Source organism: Notolepis coatsorum, assembly GCF_963971535.1.
Source record: "Notolepis coatsorum genome assembly, chromosome: 16".
NCBI classification, from domain to species: domain Eukaryota; kingdom Metazoa; phylum Chordata; class Actinopteri; order Aulopiformes; family Paralepididae; genus Notolepis; species Notolepis coatsorum.
The window spans coordinates 40362459-40387389 of NC_140180.1; the positions used below are offsets into that span (position 1 = coordinate 40362459).

At 41.0% G+C, this 24931-nt stretch overlaps 2 protein-coding genes across 7 annotated transcripts in view; both read left to right on the forward strand.

Moving 5' to 3' along the window:
• rnf130 (ring finger protein 130) overlaps window positions 1–16826 on the forward strand; it is a 91942-nt gene extending 75116 nt beyond the window's left edge. For 2 of the 5 annotated variants that reach the window (XM_084331928.1, XM_084331929.1), the window contains exons 7-10: window positions 5056–5152; window positions 8424–8631; window positions 11029–11122; window positions 13469–13672. In XM_084331928.1, coding sequence (XP_084188054.1) covers window positions 5056–5152; window positions 8424–8631; window positions 11029–11122; window positions 13469–13487 — 418 coding nt within the window. In that variant the 3' untranslated portion in view covers window positions 13488–13672. Of the gene's footprint in view, window positions 1–5055; window positions 5153–8423; window positions 8632–9947; window positions 10938–11028; window positions 11123–13468; window positions 13673–15612 lie in introns of those variants that run through there. The other 3 variants (XR_014620641.1, XM_084331930.1, XM_084331931.1) reach the window with 3 other exon arrangements.
• A 732-nt stretch (window positions 16827–17558) lies between these two features.
• The window catches only part of tbc1d9b (TBC1 domain family member 9b), a 46411-nt gene continuing 39038 nt past the window's right edge, over window positions 17559–24931 (forward strand). For both annotated transcript variants that reach the window (XM_084332529.1, XM_084332530.1), the window contains exons 1-4: window positions 17559–17815; window positions 20697–20807; window positions 21489–21607; window positions 22648–22876. In XM_084332529.1, coding sequence (XP_084188655.1) covers window positions 17698–17815; window positions 20697–20807; window positions 21489–21607; window positions 22648–22876 — 577 coding nt within the window. In that variant the 5' untranslated portion in view covers window positions 17559–17697. The remainder of the gene's footprint in view (window positions 17816–20696; window positions 20808–21488; window positions 21608–22647; window positions 22877–24931) is intronic.

Sequence of the window (24931 nt, forward strand, 5' to 3'; positions counted from 1 at the left end):
TATTTTGAGGGACAGATCAAATGCCAGTTGCCATTCCAGAAATACAGGCGTTAAAAGAAAAGGATGGCTAATATTTTCTTAGATGGCATCTGTTGTTGTGATGGAACTGGTATTTGCGTGACATTCCATCTGCCCGGCCTATTTTTACCCCTGTTTTCATAACGACCGCATGACTAAATAATTTCCTCTCTCAGATGAGATATGTTATACTAACTACACCTGCAGTACGGTGCAACTTCTGTTATACAGAGTAACGCTTGCACTCAAGCGTAAGCCCCTTGTTATCAAATTGAAAGCAAATAAACGTTCTTTCTCTGCTGCCGACTATTCCATGGACCTGGTTCCAAACAGCACTTACACTTACTCCCTGCTTGCTGCCCAGGAAATGCCCTGTCAGACGGGCACTTACAGTAACAGAGTCGACCGGTCTACTTTTATATTGTCCCTCTACAGTAAACATATGCGTTTTGTGCACCATTGCGGTTGTACTTACAGTAATTATTCTCATGGTAAACAGCAGGTAAATTTTCGTGGATGTCCAGCAAACTGTATTCGAGAGACGTGTTCTTGAAACTTAGACCTAAGTTATTATAATACATGGTGATGATCAGGAGGCAATCAACTGTCCAGGCTTGTGTGATAGTAATAGATTTGATGGAGAAGATGTGGATTTTGAGGTGTGGAATGAAATGCTACGTACCTCCAAGCGTAGTAAAGGCCCTCTCGGATCCACAATGGCGCCCTTGTGTCGAATCCTGACCCACAATGGCCACCTTGTCCTCAAAAGCTCAACTAGTTTCTTTTTTCACAACCTTTCCGCTGCTGTTAAAGGCACACATGGCCCTTATAGCGTCTTACAGAGCTATCTTTGTGCAGTCACAGGATGTAAAGGGGAGGAAATGGGAGCAGTGCTATACTTTGATGGGCCTAGTTCGGCCATTCTGGGGCAAGTTAGCGTAGGTTGCAGGGGTGCTACTATCAGAGATGGTCTATGTAATGAGGGAGAGTTTTGAATGGAAAAAGTCATGACGCTAACGATGGCTGCAACAATGAAACTACTTGCTACAAAACAAATATTCAGACAAAATGATTAAACATAGGGCGGCTGATTGGCGCAGTGGGCAAGGCGCTCGCCACTAACGCAGGAGAAGCTGGGTTCGAGCCCAGCTCTCGGTGTTGCTACCGGCTGGCCGGACGTTCATACTAACACAATTGGCAAGTGTTAGAGGGTGGGAAAGCCGGTGGGTGGGGATTGGACGTTGTGGACAGCGACTCCTACAGGTCGGTTTGGTGACACCGGTGCGGCGGAAGCAGGAAGTAGTGGGGGCAGCGTGAACCTCCCACGCATTACTCCTCGCCACTGAGAGTTCGAGCTGCTGCGGTGAAAAGATGCGACAGGCTGCCTCCTTGTGTACCGGAGGGGACACGTGATGCAAGGCTTCTGTCCTCACTACAACCGACCAGTGGGAGGCATAGTCTAGCAACGTTCAAGACAGGGGAGGGAAGAATTGGATAATACGAAATTGGGATGGGAGAAAAATAGAAAAATGGGGAGAAAAGGTGGATAAAAGAAAAATTATTAAACATGATTTTATGTTGAGTAAAATTATAATCTACTGCATTTTGAGGTGAAGTGTGAGTTTTAACACAAAAGGATTAGCCTTTTCCTCGTAGCTAGAGCGCCAGCTATCTAGAGCCTATTTTCACTGTGCGTGACGATGTTTGCCGAGCTATATCTATATTATATATTATAGCTATGGATACAATACTATGGTCATTTGACAGTAACTATCTTCTGTCCAAAATGCAAAAAAGAATACATTTTTTCATGTATATGTTCGCGCGTTATCCCGTGTTGAATATTGTATAGTTTAGGAGTGATCCGGGATAATTCCTGAAAAACTGAGTTTAAAGGCGCTACGTGAATTCTACTATAAGCGTTGGCGTTTCTTGCCTGGACACGCTACTATTTCCAAATCAAGTGTATATAATAGGTATTATGTTTCATCATGAATGCATGAAAGGGGGGGGGGGGGGGTAGTTTTTTTATGCTTTGATGGGCAGTAACGGCATTTGTCTTGAACACCACACACGCTGATCAGCTGGATCGATATGAAAACATTGTACGATCAAGCTGGAATTGACGTCAGATAGTCCTTACCTTTGATCGGGGGTATTCCAAAAAGAATATTCCAATTGTCTGATCGCGATTTCCAGTATTGGTGTCCATCGTGTCCTCGACATAATCCGGCACACACATGCATGGAGGGTCATTGGACTCGTTTCAATGTGATCGGGTGAACCGCTAGACTCGCCTGACCCAGAATATGGCGCCCGGAGGGATTTAAGTGTAACACCCGGTGTGAAGGGTTTCAAAGGGTGGGCGATACTGCCACCTAGCAGGATGCATCTTAAAACATAACATTTGAATAATTTTTTTTTTTTTTTAAACACATATAAACAAACATGACAACACACGATAAGATACACAAGCATTAATATACAGTGTATATCCAACGAAATTACATTTGAATAATTTCATGTTTGGTTTAGTACGGTACAATTCTTAACTCATTCAGCGCCAGCTATTAGACGGGCCCGTCATATCAAGGCCACGCTTTAAAAGATAGGAGTGCGTCACCTTGTTTGTAGAGCTATAGCTATATTCTATATTATAGCTATGGATACAATAAATACTATGGCCCATTTGACATCACCTATCTATCGTTCAATATGTGAAAAAGAATAAATGTTTCCATCCATACGTTCCCGTGTTATACCGTGGTGAATATAAGTATGGTTTTAGAGCGGTCTGGGGTAATTACCGAAATGCTGAGTTATAGCTTTATACGTAAATTCTACTATGAACGTTGCTGTTTCTTGCCTGTACACACTACTATTCCCAAATCAAATCTATGTCATAGGTATTATGTTTCATCATGAATGCATGAAAGGGGGGGGGGGTCGTTTCTGATTATTTGATTGCCAGTAACGGCATTCGTATTGAACACTAAAAACGCTTATTAGCCCGATTGGTATAAAAGCATTGCACGATCAAGCTAAAATTGACATCAGATAGTCCTTACCTGTGATCGGGAGTATTCCAAAAATAATATTCCAATTGTTTGATCGCCATCTGATGTCCATTTGGTCCACGGCATAACCCACCACAGGGCTGTACGTTAACTTTTTTTGCACATAGCACTGGTGCTACAGAGGTTGATAGTTTTGTAGCACAGGCCAAAATCTTGTAGCACAAGTATAAAACGTGTTATATTTGTAACAGTCACAAATGTGCCTATTGTATTTGTGTTATTTAGTTGCAGTGCCATGTTTGGCTGTCATTTAGTATATCGCCATGTGTTATTATTACTATAATACTCTCATATGCTATTTTCAATTAATATCATAAACAACATAAGGAATATTAGCATAATTTTGAGTGGACTGAAGGAATGAGTCAGCGTTAATAGTTTTAAATGCAAATAATTTATTGAAACATAGAAGTGGGGTCGGTTGGGACACACACACACACAATGGGGGACCCTGATGTAAACAAGACAAACGTCTTTCTCTGGTCTGCATCCCCTTAACAATTGTGTGTATTGAGCTGTACTGTACTGTACCCATTCTTCAATCTGTTAAATAGCGTTTTCATTCATTCATTCACACACACTGTTTCAACTCACCACCCCCGCATCATATTGTAGTCTAGTCTGTCTTCAAACTTCCACTCCTCTCGAAACTTTTTTATATTTGAATATCAACATTATCTGTCCATCCTCAGTAATCCTCAGTTTACTATAATATACTCCTGTCCTGAGTCCTGACTAGTGACTTCATAGTCTTTCCAAATGCACGCACACACACACACACACAGGGAAGGGGAGAGTGCCCCCCCCCCCCCCCCCCCATTTCCCTTTCCCCAGTCCACACTGTGTCTGCCTCTGCCTCTGATCAGGATTAGCTTGTTAGCTTACGCTAACGTTGTAGTGATTGTAATGGTACATAAACGTTAATTTCAGGCGATGTGCGCATAAAGGAATGGCGACGGTGCAAAGCATGTAGATGCATTTGACCCGTTGTGAGAGAAAAAAACACCACAGACTTATTTCGGGTCGTGTAGGCGCACTGCTGTGTAGCGCCTGTTCTATATAGATATCTATGTGTAGCGCTGCTCTGCTTTCAGACTGGGCGGATATGACTCGTCGAGTTGTCACAGAGTTTTTTCAAAATAAGAGTATCATATGCACCTGCACGTTGCTAGCTGTCGGAGCCTAGTTATTATAGCTGGAGCTGCGCTTGGGCAGAAATGAGACCTGCTACAGGATTTTCAAAATAAGAGTATCTATATGAACCGAATGCCTATCGCACCAGTGCTACTGAAGTAAATCCATTCATCGCACAGACCGCTGTTGCTGTAGCACGTGCGATATATATGTCGCACTGTACAGCCCTGCACCACAACATATGGATTGGGGATATTTGACGCGCTTCAATGGAACCGGGAGAACCGCTCCAATCGCCCGACAAATAAAAGTGAGCCCGGAGACATTTGGCCGTTACACAGGCCAAAATACAAGGTTACAAAGGGTGCTCGATACCGCTGTCTAGCTGGATGCGGCCGGTATTGCACTTTGCCGATCTCAGACTAATTCCCTATGGTAACACCAAGGTCCCTGGATGAATAATGAATACAAATATTGAATAAAGGAATAAACTACCAAAACCCGAGAAATCTCTGATCTGGCGCCCAACCGCTGGCGAGTTAACCTGACTTATCTCGGGTTTGGCCTCCATTGAGTTAATACATTTTTATACATACATTTTGTACGTTTTTAATAGGAATAAATATGAGGCAGGACTGATTAATGACATAAGCCATTAGTGCATACAGCAATATGTTAATAAGTTGATTAAATATTTAAACACATTGGTTTCAAATTTATTTCATTTTACAGATCAATGTATAACACATGGATGTTTCTTTTGTTACAGCCCTATTCGGTTGCCCTCTGGTGTTTTAACCATGTTGTGTTCTCTCTCTCCCTACAGACATGTGTTCCATAAGATGTGCGTGGACCCCTGGCTGAATGAGCATTGTACCTGCCCCATGTGTAAACTCAACATACTCAAAGCTCTGGGCATCATGGTGAGTGGTGTGTCATACATATACAGTATATTATGATTCATAAAACCTGGCCCTTAGTGTGCGTGCATATCATATGTGTAGGGATGCCGGACCATGAAATGCCAGAATACTAATCTGATCCCGGGAGCCATGTGTAGCTAAAAAGCCTCTCAGTAAAAGTAATGATCAAAGTCAACTGTTCAGTAAAAGTAATGCACTGGATCAATACTTGTGTATCGGCTGACGCTTAAAGGTTAGATTTGTCCAGTCGTGTAGCAGGTTCAATCAATATGATATGCACAGACTTTGTTGGCCGCACTCTGTAAACGCTGATATCATTGCATTATGGCCGTTGCCTGTATGGAGATTGTGATTTCTAGTACAAATAACATTATTGTATAGCCTATCCAAAGGTTTTTGAGTATTGAACATTGATGCAAAGCATTTATGGCAGCCAGTATCAGCTTGAAATCATTAGTCATTAACATCAACAATACAACTAAATAATGAGAAGAATGTTGGTTTGCATTAAGACAGTCATAGATAGATGGATGGATGGATGGATGGATAGATAAATACTTTAATGTCGAATGACTGCACAGAAATACCGTAGGCCTAGGTTCACCGCACTGTACGCAAGCGCATGTATTTGACTCGGTCATCTTAACTCTCTCTAGGTCCGTGCATTCCTTTTCCATGCTGTCTTTTGCATGCTTGGTGTTGTTGGTCATTGTGACATACCTCCATATGTATGCAGGCGATTACATAAGCCCCTGTGTTTATGCCAGCTGTGTGTGACCTCATTCACTGGCTGAGTCTGCCACCTGCTGATGATGCGGGGAATAACCCATAGAAAGTCACCCCATCATTGAGAGACTGTTTTTTTTAATTGCTACTGTGAATATGTAATATATTAGATTGTATATTATACCGTGTGTATATATATATATGTTTAGTTTTGGTGCTGATTATCTAGTTGAAGTATATAGCGTTTAGTGCTTAAAGGCTTAAAGGACGGTCATGATTACATCAGCACCCAAACACCAATGACACAGTCTTGGTTACTTTGCTGAGTGGGCAGTACACATCCCTTACCTAAAATTAACTTGGCAAATATAGATTTGACAGATCAATGCAGAAGACCCCAGCCTCTGGGACCACATGTACCCCGTACTGACCCATGTACATGTCAAAATACTTCCCAAAGGTCAGTGAATACCACGATCACAACACCAGAGGGAGCTCCACAAATCATGTTAAACCCAGATTCGGCTCAAACAAGGGACTAAACACGTTTCGCAATTATGCCACATCAATGTGGAACGCCCTACCCAAAGCTGTAAAGGAATATGAATCACTACCCACTTTCAAAAACACTCTCAAAAAACACCTACGGGAGACTGCAATTCGAAACTGGCCCCTGTAAATGTCCTAACACAACCCCCTCCAATGTACAGTAAATGACCAAGTATGGTCTTGTCAATATTCCAATGTACAGTTTTGCTTGTACAGTTGTACAGTCTCCCCCCCCCCACCTACCCAACCTCCTCCAATGTACAGTTTCTACGTCAAATGTATATACTCTCTTTTCTGGACTCTTTTCGTATCACAAACAGTACTGTATTTGCAAATCTGGTATGTCATAAATGTATAGATGTAGCAGTACTGTCTATCTGTATGTCATGTATGTCATATATGTTATGATGAATTGAAAATGGGGGACCCTGATGTAAACAAGACGAAAGTCTTTCTCTGGTCTGCATCCCCTTAACAATTGTATGTATTGAGCTGTACTGTACTGTACCCATTCTGCAATCTGTTAATAAAGTCAATCAATCAATCAACCGCTTTCCTTTTGTGAGACAGTAGGTGGGCTCGAGGGAGACCGAATAGGGGAGACACACAAGAGAATGTGATGGGATTGTATCCCAGCTCAGTACGGGGTACATGTGGTCCCAGAGGCTGGGGTCTTCTGCATTGATCTGTCAAATCTATATTTGCTAAGTAAATTTTAGGCTGTGTCCTAAATGCAAGCAAGACTAAATCCATGTTGTTTTCTAGGGCCAGAATCATATATTATGATAGTGTGAGTGGTTCTATAGTTTTGTGGGTTTCTGAATATAAATACCTCTGCATCTAGCTTCACGAGAAATTCTCATTTTAAATATCATATTGATGATCTTGTCTCCAAATTGAGACAAAAATGTGATTTCTTTATAGAAATAAATCATGTTTCCCTGTGTGCTGCAGAAAAGGGATTCTTGAAGCAACTTTCCTCTCTGTGATCTTATTTATAGAATTACTGCTCCATCTACAAGCGCCTTGACACAGTCTATCGTTCTGCCCTTAGATTTATTACCGGCGATAGTTATGATACCCACCATTGTGTCCTTTATGACAGAGCGGGCTTGTCCTCTGACAGAGAGAGGCGGGATAAACACTGGTACCTGTTCATTTTAAGGCCATTGCTGGAATGCGACCTCCTTGTATTACATGATATGTTGGAATGGAACTCTGGTCCCTATGTAACCTGCTCAAATGACCTGCTTATGTTTAAGGTCCCTTGGGGCCACTCAGAACGTGGGAGCTCAGCATTTCTCTTTAGTGCCCCAGCCACTTGGAATAAGCTCCAAACATCCCTCAAATGATCACTTTACCTACGTACTGTATATGGGCAGTTCAGATCACGTATTCTGAACATTCCTGTTTGTGATTGTAACTGTTTTAATTGATTTATATTTTGCTGGATTCTGTGAACTATTTATTTGTTTATTATATGTTGTTTTATTGTCTATTTAATTGGTGTTAGATTATAATGTATCGCTTCTTATTGTTTTTTGTAATCCCGGCTGCATTGAAATACAATTGAGAGACAAGCCCTCATTTTCAGAGTATAAAATAACGTCATTATGGATGAATGAATGAATGAATGAATTTGAAATTAATCCAAATAAATCACAATGTGTGTCAAAGAATTTTCTATACTGTGGATATCTTGAATGTGCAAGATATAGTATATTTTCAGTTATTGATGATTGAATCATCGCTGTATACATACATTTCATATTTCACATTAATAAAACATTTAAAAATAATGACATGAAAGATTTGACTATGCATCAAATCTTAACCTAAGTAATCTGAATATAATTGCTTTGTCGTTGGGACTGACGTTTATACATTTCATATCTTGCCAGAATAGCCAAAGAATCTTCTCATCCTGTATTAAGACAAATGTTAAGCAAAGTACTACCTCATTCAGCCCACTTCTCCATGTGTTCCTTCCTTGCAGCCGAACTTGCCGTGCGTGGACAACGTGGCGTTCGACGTGGACAGGATAGGACGCAGCCAGACGTCCGGCAGCCAGCGAACGGCCCTGGTGGACCTGTCCAGCGAAGCCTCCATCAGCATGGAGCCTCTGCGCCACCCCGGGACCCCCCAGATCCCCTCCGATGGAGAGCTCACCCCACGTACCGGAGAGATCAACATCGCTGTCACCAGTAAGACATGGCGCTCTCCGTGTGTGTTTGTGCTTTTGGAGCGTGTAAAAAAAGAAAAAAGAAAATTTGAAACAAAAACACAACATTTAGATTTTCTGGGCTTCAAGTTTGGATTTCCAAGACTACAACGGGTAGGGGAGGGTAAGAGGGTGATATCTAACTGGTTATGGTTATGAGATACAAGCCACTCTCACTCGTTCCAACCCAATCAGTCTGAATCACTCACTCGCTTCCCAGTTCCCAACTCTCATTGCTCAAGGCCGCAGCACGAGTCTTTCTAGGGAGTAGTTCCAAGAGATTTCAGCTCTAACCTGGAAAGACCGCACATCTTTTCGCTCGGGGGGGCATAACTGTGGGGTAGCTCTGAGGTTTCCTAATCAATTATGAAATGTTCTTTTGAATTTTCATGAATAATTCTTGTCGATTATACAGTGCAGTGTTTTCAGACTTGCTTGGAGCACACTCCACAATCAGGCACCAAATTTCACAGTCTGCTCTTACATGAATACTATACAGTATAATGTCCAGGCTAAGGTCTTATATAATATAATAATCTTCCCTGTATATATAAGTAAACGGTATATTACAAATGTTACCATGTAAATGACAAAGACAGTAGGTAGCAGGGTTTCAGGTGTTGGAGTGATAAGGTGCGTACCTCAGTATCGTAAGTAATATTGGCACATCCCATCATATTTGGGCCTCTCGTAGTCGGGATAAGATCTTATCCCATCTATTGTAAATAGAATATGCCATTTTAAATTAGCCACTTCAAGAATACCGGAGCATCCTGAATGTAATATTGGAAAATGTATAATGCATGTAAACACGCTCACTGTATAAAAACCAGGGTATTGCACGTGCACAGGTTCTGCTCAGCAATGCTAATACAGTTTTGCTACAATAACATCTTTTAGAGTATTTTATAGTCACTTCTCTGTGATCCACTTTAAGCCAAATAACTGGAGCGCCTACTGATTGAACTTAAATCCCTCCAAACTAAATTAATACCCTCCCACACAAACCGATGACCTAAATCCTGTCTTGCCCTCCACATTAACCATCCTCCGATTTATGAGATGATTGTTTTTGTGAGTTTCTACCAAAAAAGATCCTCTGCTGTTTAAAAATGTGAAAGCCTCAACTTGACTCTCTCTCTCTCTCTCTCTCTCTCTCTCTCTCTCTCTCTCTCTCTCTCTCTCTCTCTCTCTCTCTCTCTCTCTCTCTCTCTCTCTCTTTCTCTCAATTGCTCTCTCTATCTCTTTCCCTCAATCGCTCTGTCTCGATCGATCTCTCCGTCTTGCTTTCTCTGTCAGTTTGCCCATCTCCATTTGTGCTTCTCCAACCTTGATTTTCTCTGTCTTCTTGTCTCTCTGCATACATTTAACTATGCACACACACACGGCGCACACACACACGGCGCACACACACACGGCGCACACACACATACACACACACACACAGACACACACACAGACCAAAGCCCCCCCCCCTCCTCTTGCTGACTTAACTCTATCACTGTCTGCTTATATGCCTGTAATGCCATAATCCTTAGCATTGGGCTGGAGTCTGGTCCCTAAACACTTCTTCTTGTATCAGCTTATCCCCTCCCCACACTAACGCTATCCCTGACAAAGACAAAAAGCACAAACTGAGCCTACTTAGATTACGGCTCATGAGGGAATGTCTTCCTCAGGGATATTTGGGGTCAAATCAAACTCTAGTGTTTTCATGTATACACGTGTTTTTTTCCACAAAGAATCAAAGCGTAAATATGGCACCTGTCAGCTAAGCTTGTTATGGTTATGACTTAGCATTATGGTAGATATTATATGGATGCCAATTTCTAATGTCCCCAATATGCTGGTAACCCTCAGGTGGTTTACCCTCCATTCTAGCTTGTTTTGTGATTTGGTTAATTTTGTACGACTTTTGAATTATTCAGAAATGTAACCTTGTCATGAATTAGGCATACTCATCTCTTTATCTCTCTCTGTCTAGCTCATGAGTGGGAGTGGGAATATAGCAGTGTGCATTATGCATTATTGTGTGTGTGTGATGAGAGTAAGTGTGTGGGTGTGTGTGTAGTGTTTGCACGGTGCATTACGCTTGTTCTTTCAGGCCTTTCTCTACAATCTTGGAGCTTGTGAATTTCAAACGTAAAGCATCCCTGTCCTTCCGCTTCTCATCTTGTCACTTACCTCTCCCGTGGATATTTAAGGATTCTGGCTGAAATCTCATCCTCTCTTTGCCTTCTCCGTTCTTCGTCTTTCAACTGGCTTCCGATCAGAAGACAGCCTTTCCTCTTTTTTTTTCACCCGGGGGCCTTCTCTGGTTTTGAACTCTGTCCCCCTGGTGGCTGCAGTGACACCCTCCTCCCTCTCCTTTGTTTGACAGAGGAGTGGTTTATTATCGCCAGCTTTGGTCTTCTCAGTGCACTCACACTCTGCTACATGATCATCAAAGCCACTGCCAGCTTCACCAGCCTCGAGTGAGTATATCACCTTTACACCTCAACATCTTCACACGCAGCCACAACAGTCGCGACACACTAGGATCGGGACGAACGCGGAACGCACGCCCAGTGGCACCAGCTTCGCTTCGGATGCTTAATGTTGCCCACGCTGTCACAGGAGAACCCTGCGATTGGCACGTCTTCTCTAGCACCAACGTAAAGCCTCTGGCATGCGGACGTTCTGCTCCCACTTGCTCTCCGTCGTGGCCGTTACACCTAGAATGTCAACTTGGCAAACCTTGGATTTACACTTCACTACAACGTTTATTCACTGACACCATTTACACATGCATAAATCCTATAATGTTTAATACGATAACATTTTACAACCGTGTGACTTTGTTAGCATTGTAAAATGAGATTTGATTGACTTCCTGCCTTGTTGGCGTTTTGTCTGAGTAAGTTCCTGCATCAGACTTAGCTTTTTATAGACCCAGAGCTCGTTTTAATCACGCATCTTAATCATAGGGGTTCTGAATTTTAATTAAGGAAGAGGATTAAAGCAGTGACATGATCTGGTTAAATTTTAATTAAAAGTGATGGGGGTATTTTTGGAACAAACAGAGAATATGTTGTGGTTGTGCTTTAATTTTCAATCCAAGGTTGGTTCGTCAGTCAGACGTCTGTACTTTCAGCTGTTGATTAATTGGCCTCATTAGGCAGTTTCTGTCTGGGTCTGTCAACTTATCTCTGGTTCACCTTGCTTGATTTTGAACCAATTCTGAATGCCAATGGACATGATCTGAATAGGATCAAATCTGCAGAGTGTGATTTAAATATCAAACGATTAACCGCAATTAAAACATTTTAAATACGCTACTTATATGTTGCTTGCCAACAATCAGAAATGTGCCAATGCTGATTTCAAACTAAACTAAACGTATTTCATATTTAAAGCTGCAAAAAGATTTTCAGACAGTAGTTTTCACATACTGTATTCAAAACGACCACCATGAAAGTACTAAGGTCTTGGTGTCCTGCTCAAACACTGTGCTACCAGTCAATTATGTTTTTTTCTCAGCAAATCTCTTAATTACATCAATATTGTTACCTACCTTGTTCACCACGATTTTTGGCGAAAAAAGCTTTCATTTTGGGAGCAAGGAAGAACATTGTTTGTTTACAATAGCTCCTTGCTGCCCTCTAGTTGTCCAAAAATAATTATTGCAGCGTTAGTATTAAAGGACCATACCAGTCTAATTTTGACTTCTCACCATAGAGAGATTGCCCCTGTTTTTAACATATTTTATGTTCGTAGGTGTATATGGTGTGTGCTTTAGTTGATATTGGCTTACCTTACTAAACGCAAAGACTTGAAAGATCTTAGTCATAGGTAATTCATCCTTCTGAAAACCACTGAGTTGTTTTACTTTAGTACAGCACTATAAGATCACCAGTTCGAGCCCCGGTCAAGGCCATTGTTGGAAAGTGGTGTTGTTGACCAGCAGGGAGCCCTCTGTCCTCTGGACTTGGCAGTAACAATGCCCCTGTTACGGTGATAGGGACACCATACAGCTGCGAGTGCTGTCCTTTGGATGAGACGTTAAATCGAGGTCCCGACTGAATTTGGTCATTAAAGAACCCAGGGCGCCTATCGCAAAGAGCAGGGGGTTCCCCAATGTTCCTGGCCAAATTCCCAATCAGGTCTCTTGACATCAAGGCCACCTAATCACACCCCTTAATTAGCTGAGCCTGCATAGCCCAAGGTTGGGTGGTACACAGTGGTGGTGAAGGAGACAATTTCCACCCTACATTGTAAAGCGCTTTGAGTATGTCTAGAAAAGCACTATTTAAATGGAATGATATATAAGCCCTGCACGTCAAACTTCCACATTCTGTCGGGTGCGAATTTGAATAGCTTGTAGTAAAGTAATACAGTAACATTGGCAAAAATAAATAATACAGTGATTTTCACTAGGGTAAATAAGGCTTCTATCCTCACTACAGCCGGCCAGTGGGAGGCATAGTCTAGCAACGTTCAATACAGGGGAGGGAAGAATTGGAATCACGAAATTGGGATGGGAGAAAAATTGAAAAAATAGGAGAAAAAGTGGACACAAAAAAAGACAGGGACGATCTCTGGTAATGAAGATAATTCAAAATTAAACTAGTATGGTCCTTTAACAGACCGATGTGAATAGAACCTCTTGCTCCGTCACAAACTAAAACAAATCTGACCACACGCAGCTCTTAGCAGAACAGTGCACAGGACATCATGAACTTGGACTTCTTTTGAATGCTAGCTTTTCTGCCAGCTTCCTCCAGATGCTGCACACATCTTTCTCTTCCTCTCTTTTAAACACCGCTCCCTCTCTCTTCTAGACTTGAATGGCTGGAGTGAAGACGTTTTCTCCTCTGGACATCTATCTGCTGGAGGCATACGGCCATACTGCCCTCTTGTGCCCCATTTTTCTGTGTTGCATTTGTAAGCTTTTTATTACCTGCATGTACGGTGTGTACAGTGTTGTGTTTTACATAGGGAACTAGGGGAAAGCTCTTTGAGCCATTAAATCACTTTCAAACCTGGCTTTTGTCTCCTCATTTCCTTGCTCGTCTCGGCGTATCACCGATACAAATTCCTTGTAGTGACTCAGTGGTGTTCAATGTGTGTTTCATTATGTGGAATATGCCATTTTTATTGATTCATACACAACATGATATTCTGGTAGCATGTAGTGAAAGTAAAAAATATGTTTGCATACAAAAAAAAGAATTCCTTCATGCAGCGAGGTGAGGAGGTTCATAAGAGTAATTTGATGTAGGATGTAGACTGATTACATTCTGGTGCCATCATATTTTTCTCCGCTAGATGGTGCCATCCATAAACACCACCAGTACAATCATCACATGACTACACGAAACCCTCAGGAAATAGGATCATACATAATAGATGATGTTTTGTAACGCCGATCACAAGGATGCAGCAGTGGGAGAGACCCCATCGACTGTTCTTAGTCACAATTATGTTACAAAGACATTTCAGACCAGGAGGGTTCTAGAAACCAGGCTTGGTGTTTCGGACCTCCTGATGTAAAAATGGGGTCCCTAGAAAAATCCCTTATCGATTGAAACGATATATACTAAAAACATATTTCATATTATTTTCATATATATAATAATAACTTTATATAGCACCTTTCATACATGGATTGCAGCTCAAAGTGCTTCACAGCAAAGGGCATAAAATGAACATAGGCATGAAATTAGCTAAAAACACATTTAATATTTTCACATTATATATACTAAACATGATTTTATATTATATATACTAAAAACATTTCATATTATTTTCATATAAACATTTCATATTTTCATATATATACACTAAACATTTCATATTATTTTCATATATATACACTAAACAGTTAATATTTTCACATTATGTATACTAAAAACGATATTTTATATGTATATACTAAAAACATTTCATATTTTCATATATACTAAAAACATTTCATATTTTCACATATACTAAAAATATTACTTTATATGATATATACTAAACATATTTCATATCATTTTAATATACTAAAAACACATTTAATATTTTCACATTATATATACTAAAAACATATTTCATATTATTTCCATATGATATTTACTAAAAACATTATTTTCAGGTGATCAACAACTTCCAAAGGCTTTTGGTGTGCACAAAAGCCACTGTAAACACACTGTTTGCCTGTGAGTAGTCCTTGGCCAGTGTGATTTCTGTCCTTTTCGGAAATGAAATGCTCTATAAACCCTTTACATTAGAGAACGCTCAATTTCATGTTTTTCAAATGGTAAGCGTCACAAAATGTCTTCCTCAATAATCCCTCAAAAAAGGTTGCTAATCCCTGATTTGAACCTTATCATATCAATAATCATAACATTACGTGCACTCCTAGTCCAAGAGGACGGATCAATATGGCCTCTATTTTTTTTTTTTTTTTTTTTTTTATACATATCCCCCATTTATCCCACTGTAACAGAGTCAAGGTAATACAAATGCATGCTGAGAAAGGGTTAATACTTACTTTAAACTGCTGCTGCCAACGATAATATCAATAGCCTAAATGGTGTATATTTTTATGCTGAATACATTAACTAATGAGTTAAAGAGTTCCACTGAAATTCATTTTCGGTTGTAATTACACAAGTATAACATTTTTTTTTCTTAATAAACTTATTTCATTTTAAATTTCATACAAATGTCTTTTACCATTTACATTTAGTCATTTAGTCGCTTATCAGCAACAATGTAATTTGATGATGTCAGCCTGTTGCATTTTCCCTTGCTTGAGTAAATGCTAACTTGGCAAACTTTAGTAAAATGTCATTTTTGCAATTACAACCTAAAACTGAGTTTTGTTGGAATTCCACTTTGACAAGCTGTTTAACTATGTTGTACTGTTAATATCATAATACTCAAGTGGTCACAAAGTTCATATTTAGTTTTTCTTTCCCTTTTCTTTCCCCTGCAGGTGGCCATTTCTTCAACAGGAACTCTATGTCTCCACGTAGTGTGGTCTGTGAGATGGAGCTCCCCGACATCCAAGCATCCCTCGACCTTTACGACGACAACAAGTCATGAAGTCCTTAGTCATGGCTACAACCCCCACACCCCTCCCCTCCCTCAGCTGAAGGACGGATGACCTTTATGCACACTGGTGAACCTCGTTAGTGTTTGTGAAGTGTGTGTATGTGGGAGGTGGAGGGAGACAGCTGGCTACACAACTACAACAACTACAGCAACAACAACAACAACAACAACCATAACAGACCTTTGGAAACATCCACCTACTGTACATCAAAGACGTTCCTCCAAATGTGGAATGTAATGTTCTGTCCAAACCTGTCCAAAACAGACCAGAGTGATACTTGTATCTGTTCATCCCTAGTAGATCCTTTCATTTTCTCAACAGAAAATCTCTTAAAAAATTTAAAATAAAAAAACCTTTCTAGAGCTGAGCTGGTAGGGGAACTTAACAACTATTTTAGTCTTACGTTGCAGTATTCTGGTGTGTCTCATTCTGAACAAGACCTAGTAACAACCACAGGTTTCCATAACCGTAGCACATTCAGTGTACCTTTCAGCACCCCCACAAACTGTATATATGATTACATAACTGGTATTTGTTTAGGCCTCCTTTGAATCTTGTCTGGTGCATTCAGAAAGACACTCTCTCTCTCTGATGGTCCTTCTGGAAGCGAGTCAACGGAATACAGTACAGACTGCTTTGGAACTTTGTGGACCAGCTTGTACTGGTGCCGTCTGTGGAGTGGGCGGAAAGGGGCATTGTGACTGGGAACACACCCACCCTAAAGCCCTCGTTCTCTTTTTCACCTACACTTCGGTGACAGAGACCGGAGCAAAATAAGTAACCATGGAGACAAAACAGTGGAATATGTGAATTGTAATTTGAGAAACTCAAATGCAAAAAACAGTGTTATTCTCATGTAGCAAAAACAAAACAGACAAAAAAACCTAATGTTTCTCTGTAGTACAAAAATACATTTGAATGTATTTTAAAAAAGAAAAGAGAAAAAAAAACAAGCTTATGAAATACCCTCAGCGTGTACTAATCAGACCCCTTCAAAGGGGACCTATAGTATATTCAGTATATACAATCTATATACATGATGATATATCTCTAAAGTGGCCTATTAAAGCACTGTTTTCATTTTCTTTTCTCAATCTTGTACAAGCGACCAGGCTGGAGGGCTTTGTCCTTTTGTTCTTGTTGTTCTTTGTGTTCTAGTCTTTGTATCTGATATATGGTATGATGATCGTGGTGATGGGGGTAATGATGGTGATGTGAATGAAGAGGGGTGTTTGTCACTGTTTCGGGTCACTGTGTTACATACAGTACTGCCTCAGCATTAAAAGTGTCATTATTGCCTATCCTGTTGATGGTTTCGCCTGATATGTCGAGTTATTCCTCACTGCCCATGCCTGCTCCTTTAAAACCAAGGCCATGACACTAAGAGAAGGGTATATGCTCATGAGTTAATGGGTGAGTCTGACTTAGTCTGTTAACTGATATGTTTGAACAAAACATGCTGCAGAATATATTATAAAAGGGGATTCCCCACCCTTGCATCTTGTAGGCATTTTTGCACAAGGCAATTGCATTATAAATAATGTTACAGCAGTGAAGGATACAGTGTTCTTCAAACACTTTTTGGTATGCGCTTCTTTAGTTGCCTTACTTTTTTTTTTATTACATAATTGAACGATTTTTTTTGTATCCATTCATCAATAATGAATCAGTTAATGTGGTTTGATTATGATACAATGACTCGACGTTAAGGGGGCGGGGTTTGAGGCCAAAGCAGGAAGTGACCGACAGATCTGCAGACATCACACAGTGCAGCTGCTAACCTGACGGACACTACAGTCTGGACCAGCGGACATGAAGAACTCCAAACAACTACAGCGCACTGCGTTTCTGCAGGACGGGCTTGTGTGAGAGGAAAACAATTGCGCGTTAGAGAGAGAGACGTGTTGCATGATTTCAATATAAACGTTTTCTCTCGCTTGTCATTCGATAGAAGAAGGTACAATAATGTGGATCACTCCCGAGGAGGTGCTGCTCGCTAACGCGCTGTGGGTGAGCGAGAGGGCGAACCCCTTCTTCACCCTCCAGAGGAGGAAGGGCCACGGCAAGGGAGGGGGCATCACAGGTACCGTTAGCTGTCAACCAGGCGTGTGTACATGTTTAAGAAAAACACTTGTTTGTGAATGCATCGCAGTGTGATGAACAACTATTAGCTGGCAGAAACGGTCCGCAGTGTAGATTGTTATGGCAGTAAAGTGAAGCTAACAACTTAGCCAGCCAGCTAGCATTAACAACTGTCTTGTCTCTTATTTCATCAGTACCCTTTATTATTAAGCCGGACATATTGTAAACAGTGGTTGCGAAATAGCGACCTTTACGAATATCCACCGTCGGTATATTTATCTGCAACTGTTATCTAACTTAGCAAGCATCCGATGACAACAACCTATGATTTTTGTGTTGCTCTTGATCGAGAAATTTTTCATGGAACAACAAACGCACTAGGACTCCGAGTTGGAGCGAGCAGCTGGCCTGCGCTGTGTCCAGTAGTCTGTTCTGTGTCTAACGTTACTTCATTTTGACAGAGACATATTGAATTACGACGAGGGCATCCATCGACAAGCTAGTGTTATTAGCTAGAGGCTTTAGTAAATAGGCTGGGAAGGAATTGGACAATAAAAAGCAGCTTGTCCGCTGATGACAAACAAACAACAGCGCCGCCACTGGAGAGAATGGGAAATGGGCCGTGGCTAATAAGTATTGGTCTCTACCGACATCTGTTCAGTCTGTCTTTCATGGAATTCGATTTATTATCTTGAAAGACCTTAATAACATGTGGGGCCATTCATCTCATGATGACAGTAATGCCCCTTGATTGACTAGAAAGACTTCTGTGACCCATCCTGTCCAAATTAAACCCAACTCTGAAGAACCAGAGTTGTTAATTCACACTACACATTAACTTGTCATGTGAAGTCAGCCAAGTTCAGACTATTGTAGCAGGCTATGACAATATAATGTTTTTTTTCCCTTTTGGTCAGTATCGTTAATGTACATTATTTTGAAAGCAAGAATTGCCCGATTTCAACAAACTTGCCCACTGGATGTATGCTGCCTCTCTTGATATTATAGTTGTCAGTTACCACCTGGTCACGTGATCATTAAACATGGCTGTATGGTACAGTATAGTCATTCAATTTCGGTTTATAATGACTTATAACTGGCTCTATGAAGGAAAGCTGCTCCACCCTCTGGTTAGCAAATTAATGCCCTCCTGTATGCGATTCAGAATCTGAGACAATTGCACTTTATCCACCAGATACAGAGATTGTACCATTAGTTCGTTTTCACAATTTGTCATGGTGAAAATGTGGTAGAACCAGTGTCGCAGTATGACAAACGCACATTGTAAACTGACAACAGCATAATTCTAACACAGGGACAGGACAGCACAACAACAGACCTACCTACATATATCACTCTCCATAGGTTCAGTACTGTGCAGTGCACTGTACATCCGTTTTTGCAGTAGGGTGCGGCTTAGGTGGGAACCGATGAGTGTCTACTAGTGTATATATATATATACCTATATATTTCTTAACTTTCCCCTGGGTGTTCTTTGTGTCATCTTTAACATCTATGCAGCTTCAGACTTTATACTGTTGACATCACACATTGTAGTTTTAATTAATTGGATTCAGGTTTGTGGTCACTAATATTTTTGTTCTGTTGGACCATAGGAATAAGATGTAACAATTCTTAAATTGGCGCCTAGTTCCCCCTTAACACTTTGGTTGCCACTTGTTAACATGGTAAAAACATGGTTGAATGCCACCACCCACTTCAATGTTAGCGTTGTGAACGAATAAACTATATCTTAAATTATGGCTATGTGTCTAATCTGCCCCTCGCTTATCAATGACTTGTTTGCAGTCAACATTGTCGAAACGGATTGTTTTTTAATCGGTTCATTTCTGTTTTATAGCATTTTGAAAAGCCCTCGTTTTCTTGAAAGTTTCAGGAAAATATATAGATTCCGTGATAAACGGCATTTACTGGAATATTCTGGAATACACAAAAAATGTTGTAATTTTTCGGCCTATTTATGAATCGTTTTCAAATAAATGCTAGATTATCGATAGTATATGTGTACTTATGCACGCTAGAGAAGCGATCTGAAAAATATATTCTCATTTCCTGATCAGCGTGCACACACACACACACACTCACACACACACACATGGGGCAAACGCTGATATCTCTGTGAAAATAGATCCGATTACCCTAAGACTGGTAAAATAAATTGCTTACCTCAGATCAGATGTTCTCCAAAAACATTATTCCAATTCCTGATCGCCATTCCAAATATCGATCGCGTTTATTGATTCAGCGTTGGGTACTGTAAATATGTATTCCACATTGTTTTGCGGCTCAGCGATCACTTCGGTCTCTTCAGATGCCTTGCCGGAGAAGTAAAATGAGGAGGCTGGACCCCCCCCCCCCCCCCATCAGTCTAATCCAATGGGGTGCAGTACCATCCGGAGAGACGATAGGGGGCGGTATTTTCCTAATTGAGCTCAGAGAGAGTCTGCAGCACTAGCGTGAGGCTCGATTGATGAAATATGAATTCAAATCGCTAATACAAAAAAATACGACAAAGAAACGCTATATAGCGTTGGTGGCATTCAACAGTCGGCATGAACTAACGACAAAACGCGTCCGTGGCACTCAAAGTGTTAAGATGTAGAGGGAGAGACACGGAATCGGTGTAGCCAGGCCCTGATCACTGCCTTGGTCAGGGAGGGATACCCGATGGATGTTTGGTTTCCTATCTGGGGGACCTGCTTTGAATCCATGTGGGTAATACCAGAGAACACTGAATAGAATAGAGTCATAAGCTTCTAGTGACATTTGGAAATTCTCTTGAAAATGTAACCATGGGTGTTGGGCATAGGGGTACGATACCCTGAAACCAGACTAGTAATGTCTGTCCTTTTTTGCTTCAGGCTTGTTGGTGGGCACCTTGGATGTTGTGCTGGACTCCAGTGCCAGAGTGGCTCCCTACAGGATCCTGCACCAGACTGGAGACTCTCAGATCTTCTGGAACATTGCCTGTGGTGGGTGAAAACTCAAGATGTCATCACACTTCAGAGTAGAGCCAGACCCATTATTCCATCGGCTGATTTAATAATATTGAATAACAATATTGGCCTATCACAGACTATCGGTATTGGCCGATAGGTGCCAACATTAAAACTTTTTTAAGGCAGAGAAAAATGCTTGCAGTAATTTAGAAATGGTGCCATCACAGTTTGTCCAACAGAGCGCCCTCCAACTCCATTGTTTACATATAACGCAGTCATAATACTCACGCATCAATCTCATTGCTAGCTTGGTAGAGTACAGAATATGTGGTTTAAAGTTAGATGACATCAGACATCTTGCCAGTGTCACTCATTACGTTTCTTTTTTAATATACCTACCTATTACCTTAATATAAAGATAAATTCATCAAATTAATTTGTGAAGATTTAAGCTATTTAGAATAGAATATGGAATAGAAAATGCAATGCAAACTAGTTTGGTTCCAGCTCAAATGTAATCTGTTAATGTTTCACAAATCTTTTATTTATACATACATATATATGAATGAATGAAGGAAGAATATCGTCCGTTATATCGATATCGGAATATTTGACTCCCAATTTTGGCATCGGCCACACAAATCCAGTATCGGTCGGGCTCTACTTCAGAGTTTTTCATGTGACGACACTAATATGTTTCTTTTATCTCACCAGGCTCTTCAAGGAAGGAGATCACAGAGCACTGGGAGTGGCTGGAGGCCAATCTGCTTCAAACCCTCTCCATATTTGACAATGACGAAGACATAACCACCTTCGTCAAGGGCAAAATCTCGGTAGGTACCGTTGACATCAGTTTGAATTGCCACTGCCAAAATTGCTGCATCGTGATTCAAGTTTTCTCCAGCAGCAGCAAAGCGAAATTGTTCTGAGATGATCTACCAGTTCACGTGACTTGAAAGTAGGTCGGCTACATTATCAAAAGCAAAGTAGGTTGGCATCTCAAGGCCTCTGTTATTCAGTAAACAACCCTCCTCCCCATCTATTTTCAAGCCTCTTGCTTGTTAACTTAAGTGCTGTCAAAGTGATTTATTGGGGCCTTCCACTGCAATCCAAACTGCAAACCATTGATTCCAGTGGCCTATCATATACAAACACAAATGCATCACAAATAGGGATGTCCCGATCACATTTTTTTGCTCCCGATCCCGATCATGTGATTTTGAGTATCTACCAATACAGATTTTTCCTGATCCGATAAAAAAAAAAAAAAAAAAAAAAAAAATGTATCCCAATTTCTCACATTACATTCACCCTGAATGTTGACGTTATCCAGGTGAAAAGTTAACTTCATTCAAGCGAGGCATTGCAATCCTTGACATAAATCATTTGATGTATAATTAAATCAAAGGAAATGCGTTTGGGTCTGAGAGTGTGGCTGGTCTGCCGTTCTGCAGCTGGATACTATTGGTTTGTTTTGGCAAAATTCTTCTGCTCTGTGTGACAATAAATAAATGAATGATGATATGCAATTTAAAACCAAAACTAAGGCCTCAGTATGAGTTTAAGACGTGAACAAGGTCATGTTTGTTGAATAAAAAAAAAAAATCCCATTTCTTATTTATTTTTTGCCGATCCCGATCTTCGGAAAATCACGTGATCGATCCTGATCACGTGATCGGATCGGGACATCCCTAATCACAAATGTAAACTGCCACTGTAGTTGCCAGTGAAGAGCATTTTCTGTTGATAGGTTTCACTAATATTTGAATCACTGGATTTTGAAGAGAGAAGTGCCTTCTTTCATTGATTGAATTGACCACCCACCCCCCAACCCTGATGCCAACACACATCTGCACTCTCTCACTTCTCTCAGGGCATCATCGCAGAGGAGAACAAGAGCAAACAGGCCCAGGAGGACGAGGACTCCGGCAAGTTCCGGGAAGCGGAGTTGAAGATGCGCAAGCTGTTTGGCATGCCGGACGAGGAGAAGCTGGTCAACTACTACTCGTGCAGCTACTGGAAGGGGCGTGTGCCGCGGCAGGGCTGGGTCTACCTCAGCATCAACCACCTCTGCTTCTACTCCTTCCTGCTGGGGAAAGAAGGTATGTGTGTGTGTCCTTCTTTTCCTACAGCTGTGAGGACTAGGGATGTCCCGATGGGACAGTTCAGAATCGGAGCCTGATCACGGCATATTTTAATTGATCAGTATTGATTGTTATTAAGCCCAATCAAATTTAGATCATTTTTTTGTTGAAATTATTTGAAGGAAAACCATTAAGGGATTTTCTTGCTTTAAGCAGAACTATTCAATTACAAAGCATATCTTCCTTACATTGAAAGGGTTTGACTAACTTTAACATACTTGATGTGTTATATTATCTAGGAAAATACAAATAACGGACCGGGACTCGGTATTGGCAGATACTGAATATTAAATTACTCAGATCGGGGGTAGAAAGACTTGATCGCGACATCCCTAGTGAGGACCAGCGTTTTTTTTGGGTCACTCCACACAAGGTAAAGGAGTTATTATTACTATTATTAACTCATTTTATATAGGGTTATTAATTAACTACTGTTATAGCGTTAGGGGTTATGGTTAGCTTGATGTCGAGGGGCATTTTGCAGATTTTTAGACCTGAATCCTGTCGTTCTGTTGTGAGGAGAAGGACACGTGGTGATTGGACATGAAACTTACTTGAGCATGTTCTGTGTCTCGAGCTTGGCTGCTTGGGTCTGCAGAGAACCTCTGCACACAAAACACACATTTCAGCTAACAGCCTTCCTCAGCGTTAAAGGTGCTGTAAGGCTATGTGTCCACTCAAAACCTTTTTTTCAAGGCGGACCGCTTTGAAAAAAGAAGAAAAAAAAGCGCTGAGCGTCTTTCTGGGTCTCCCCAGAGCTTGCGCCAGCCGCGGCTCCGCACCTTCCTCGATGAGTTACATTGATGAGCGCGCTCCTTTCCAAAAAAGTTGAACTAGTTTCAACTTTATGAGCTGGGAGCGCTCCGCCAAAAACGCTGCCGTCGAGAGCTCATAAAACGCGAGGCGCGGCTCTGGGAAGAGGAGCGCGCCTGACGCTTCTCCAGCATAGAAATGAATGACAGAAAGGAGCTGACAACTCATAAAACGTCGGCTATGGACACAAGCCTAAGTGGTGTTTTTTTGTAACCATCTCCCAGTCCTTCCGCTCCGCAGTAAACAAATTTTTTGGTATCTCATTCCAACTTGATCTAATCAAGAGAGTGAACTCCACCCTGCAAAGATGGTCGGACAAAAATAAGAAATAAAAGCTAGTTTAAACTTTTGAGCAAATGTGTCCTTGAAACAAGTCAAATAATCTACCAGTGCGGTGAGAAAATTTGTCTTGGCAAGATTTCTTGAAATAAGTAAAAAGATATCTAGGGTTCTCTCTCCTGATTGGATAAAGTGGGAAGGGATATCAGATCATGTTCTGTTTACTGCAGAGTGGAGGGACTGGGAGACCCATGTTACTGACCAAACACTCTATATCAGTGATGGCTATTGGAATGTAGAGCTATTTAACACAAAAATACCACTTGCAGCACCTTTTAACTCATTGACCGCCATGCTGTTTTCCCATCTCTACTCAATGGCACCAGCGTTATTGAACATTTTCTAACACTGACTAACCAGTTCATTTCTACATACTTTAGTTTGTGCGCTATTCCATGCTAAACATCGGCCCTTTCCAAAATAATCCAGTATTTTTTTCTAGATCGCCGTGATATGACGTGTTATGTGCATATGCCCAAATCGTTCGGGTTGCTCGCCTGAAACTCCAAATATTTCCAAATCAAAGGTATATACCATATACCGGTATATATGTTTCTTCACAAAATCATTAAGGGGGTCGTTTTACCTTGAAACTGCGATCGTTACCAAAAGCATGTTTTAGGTTTGGTAAAATACGACACTGATCGATACAAAAGCATGTTTTATGTAAAAAAAATACCAGCAAAATACCAGACCATACCTTAGTCAGAAGGTACTCCAAAATGAATAAATCCCAGTCATCCCATCGCGATCGCAATTACACGTGTATATTGGGCATGGCTATCGTACAGGAAACAATAGATTTGAGGCATCAAATCTCAGACCGATTGCTATGTCCTGATTCACTTTGAGGGGGAAGCA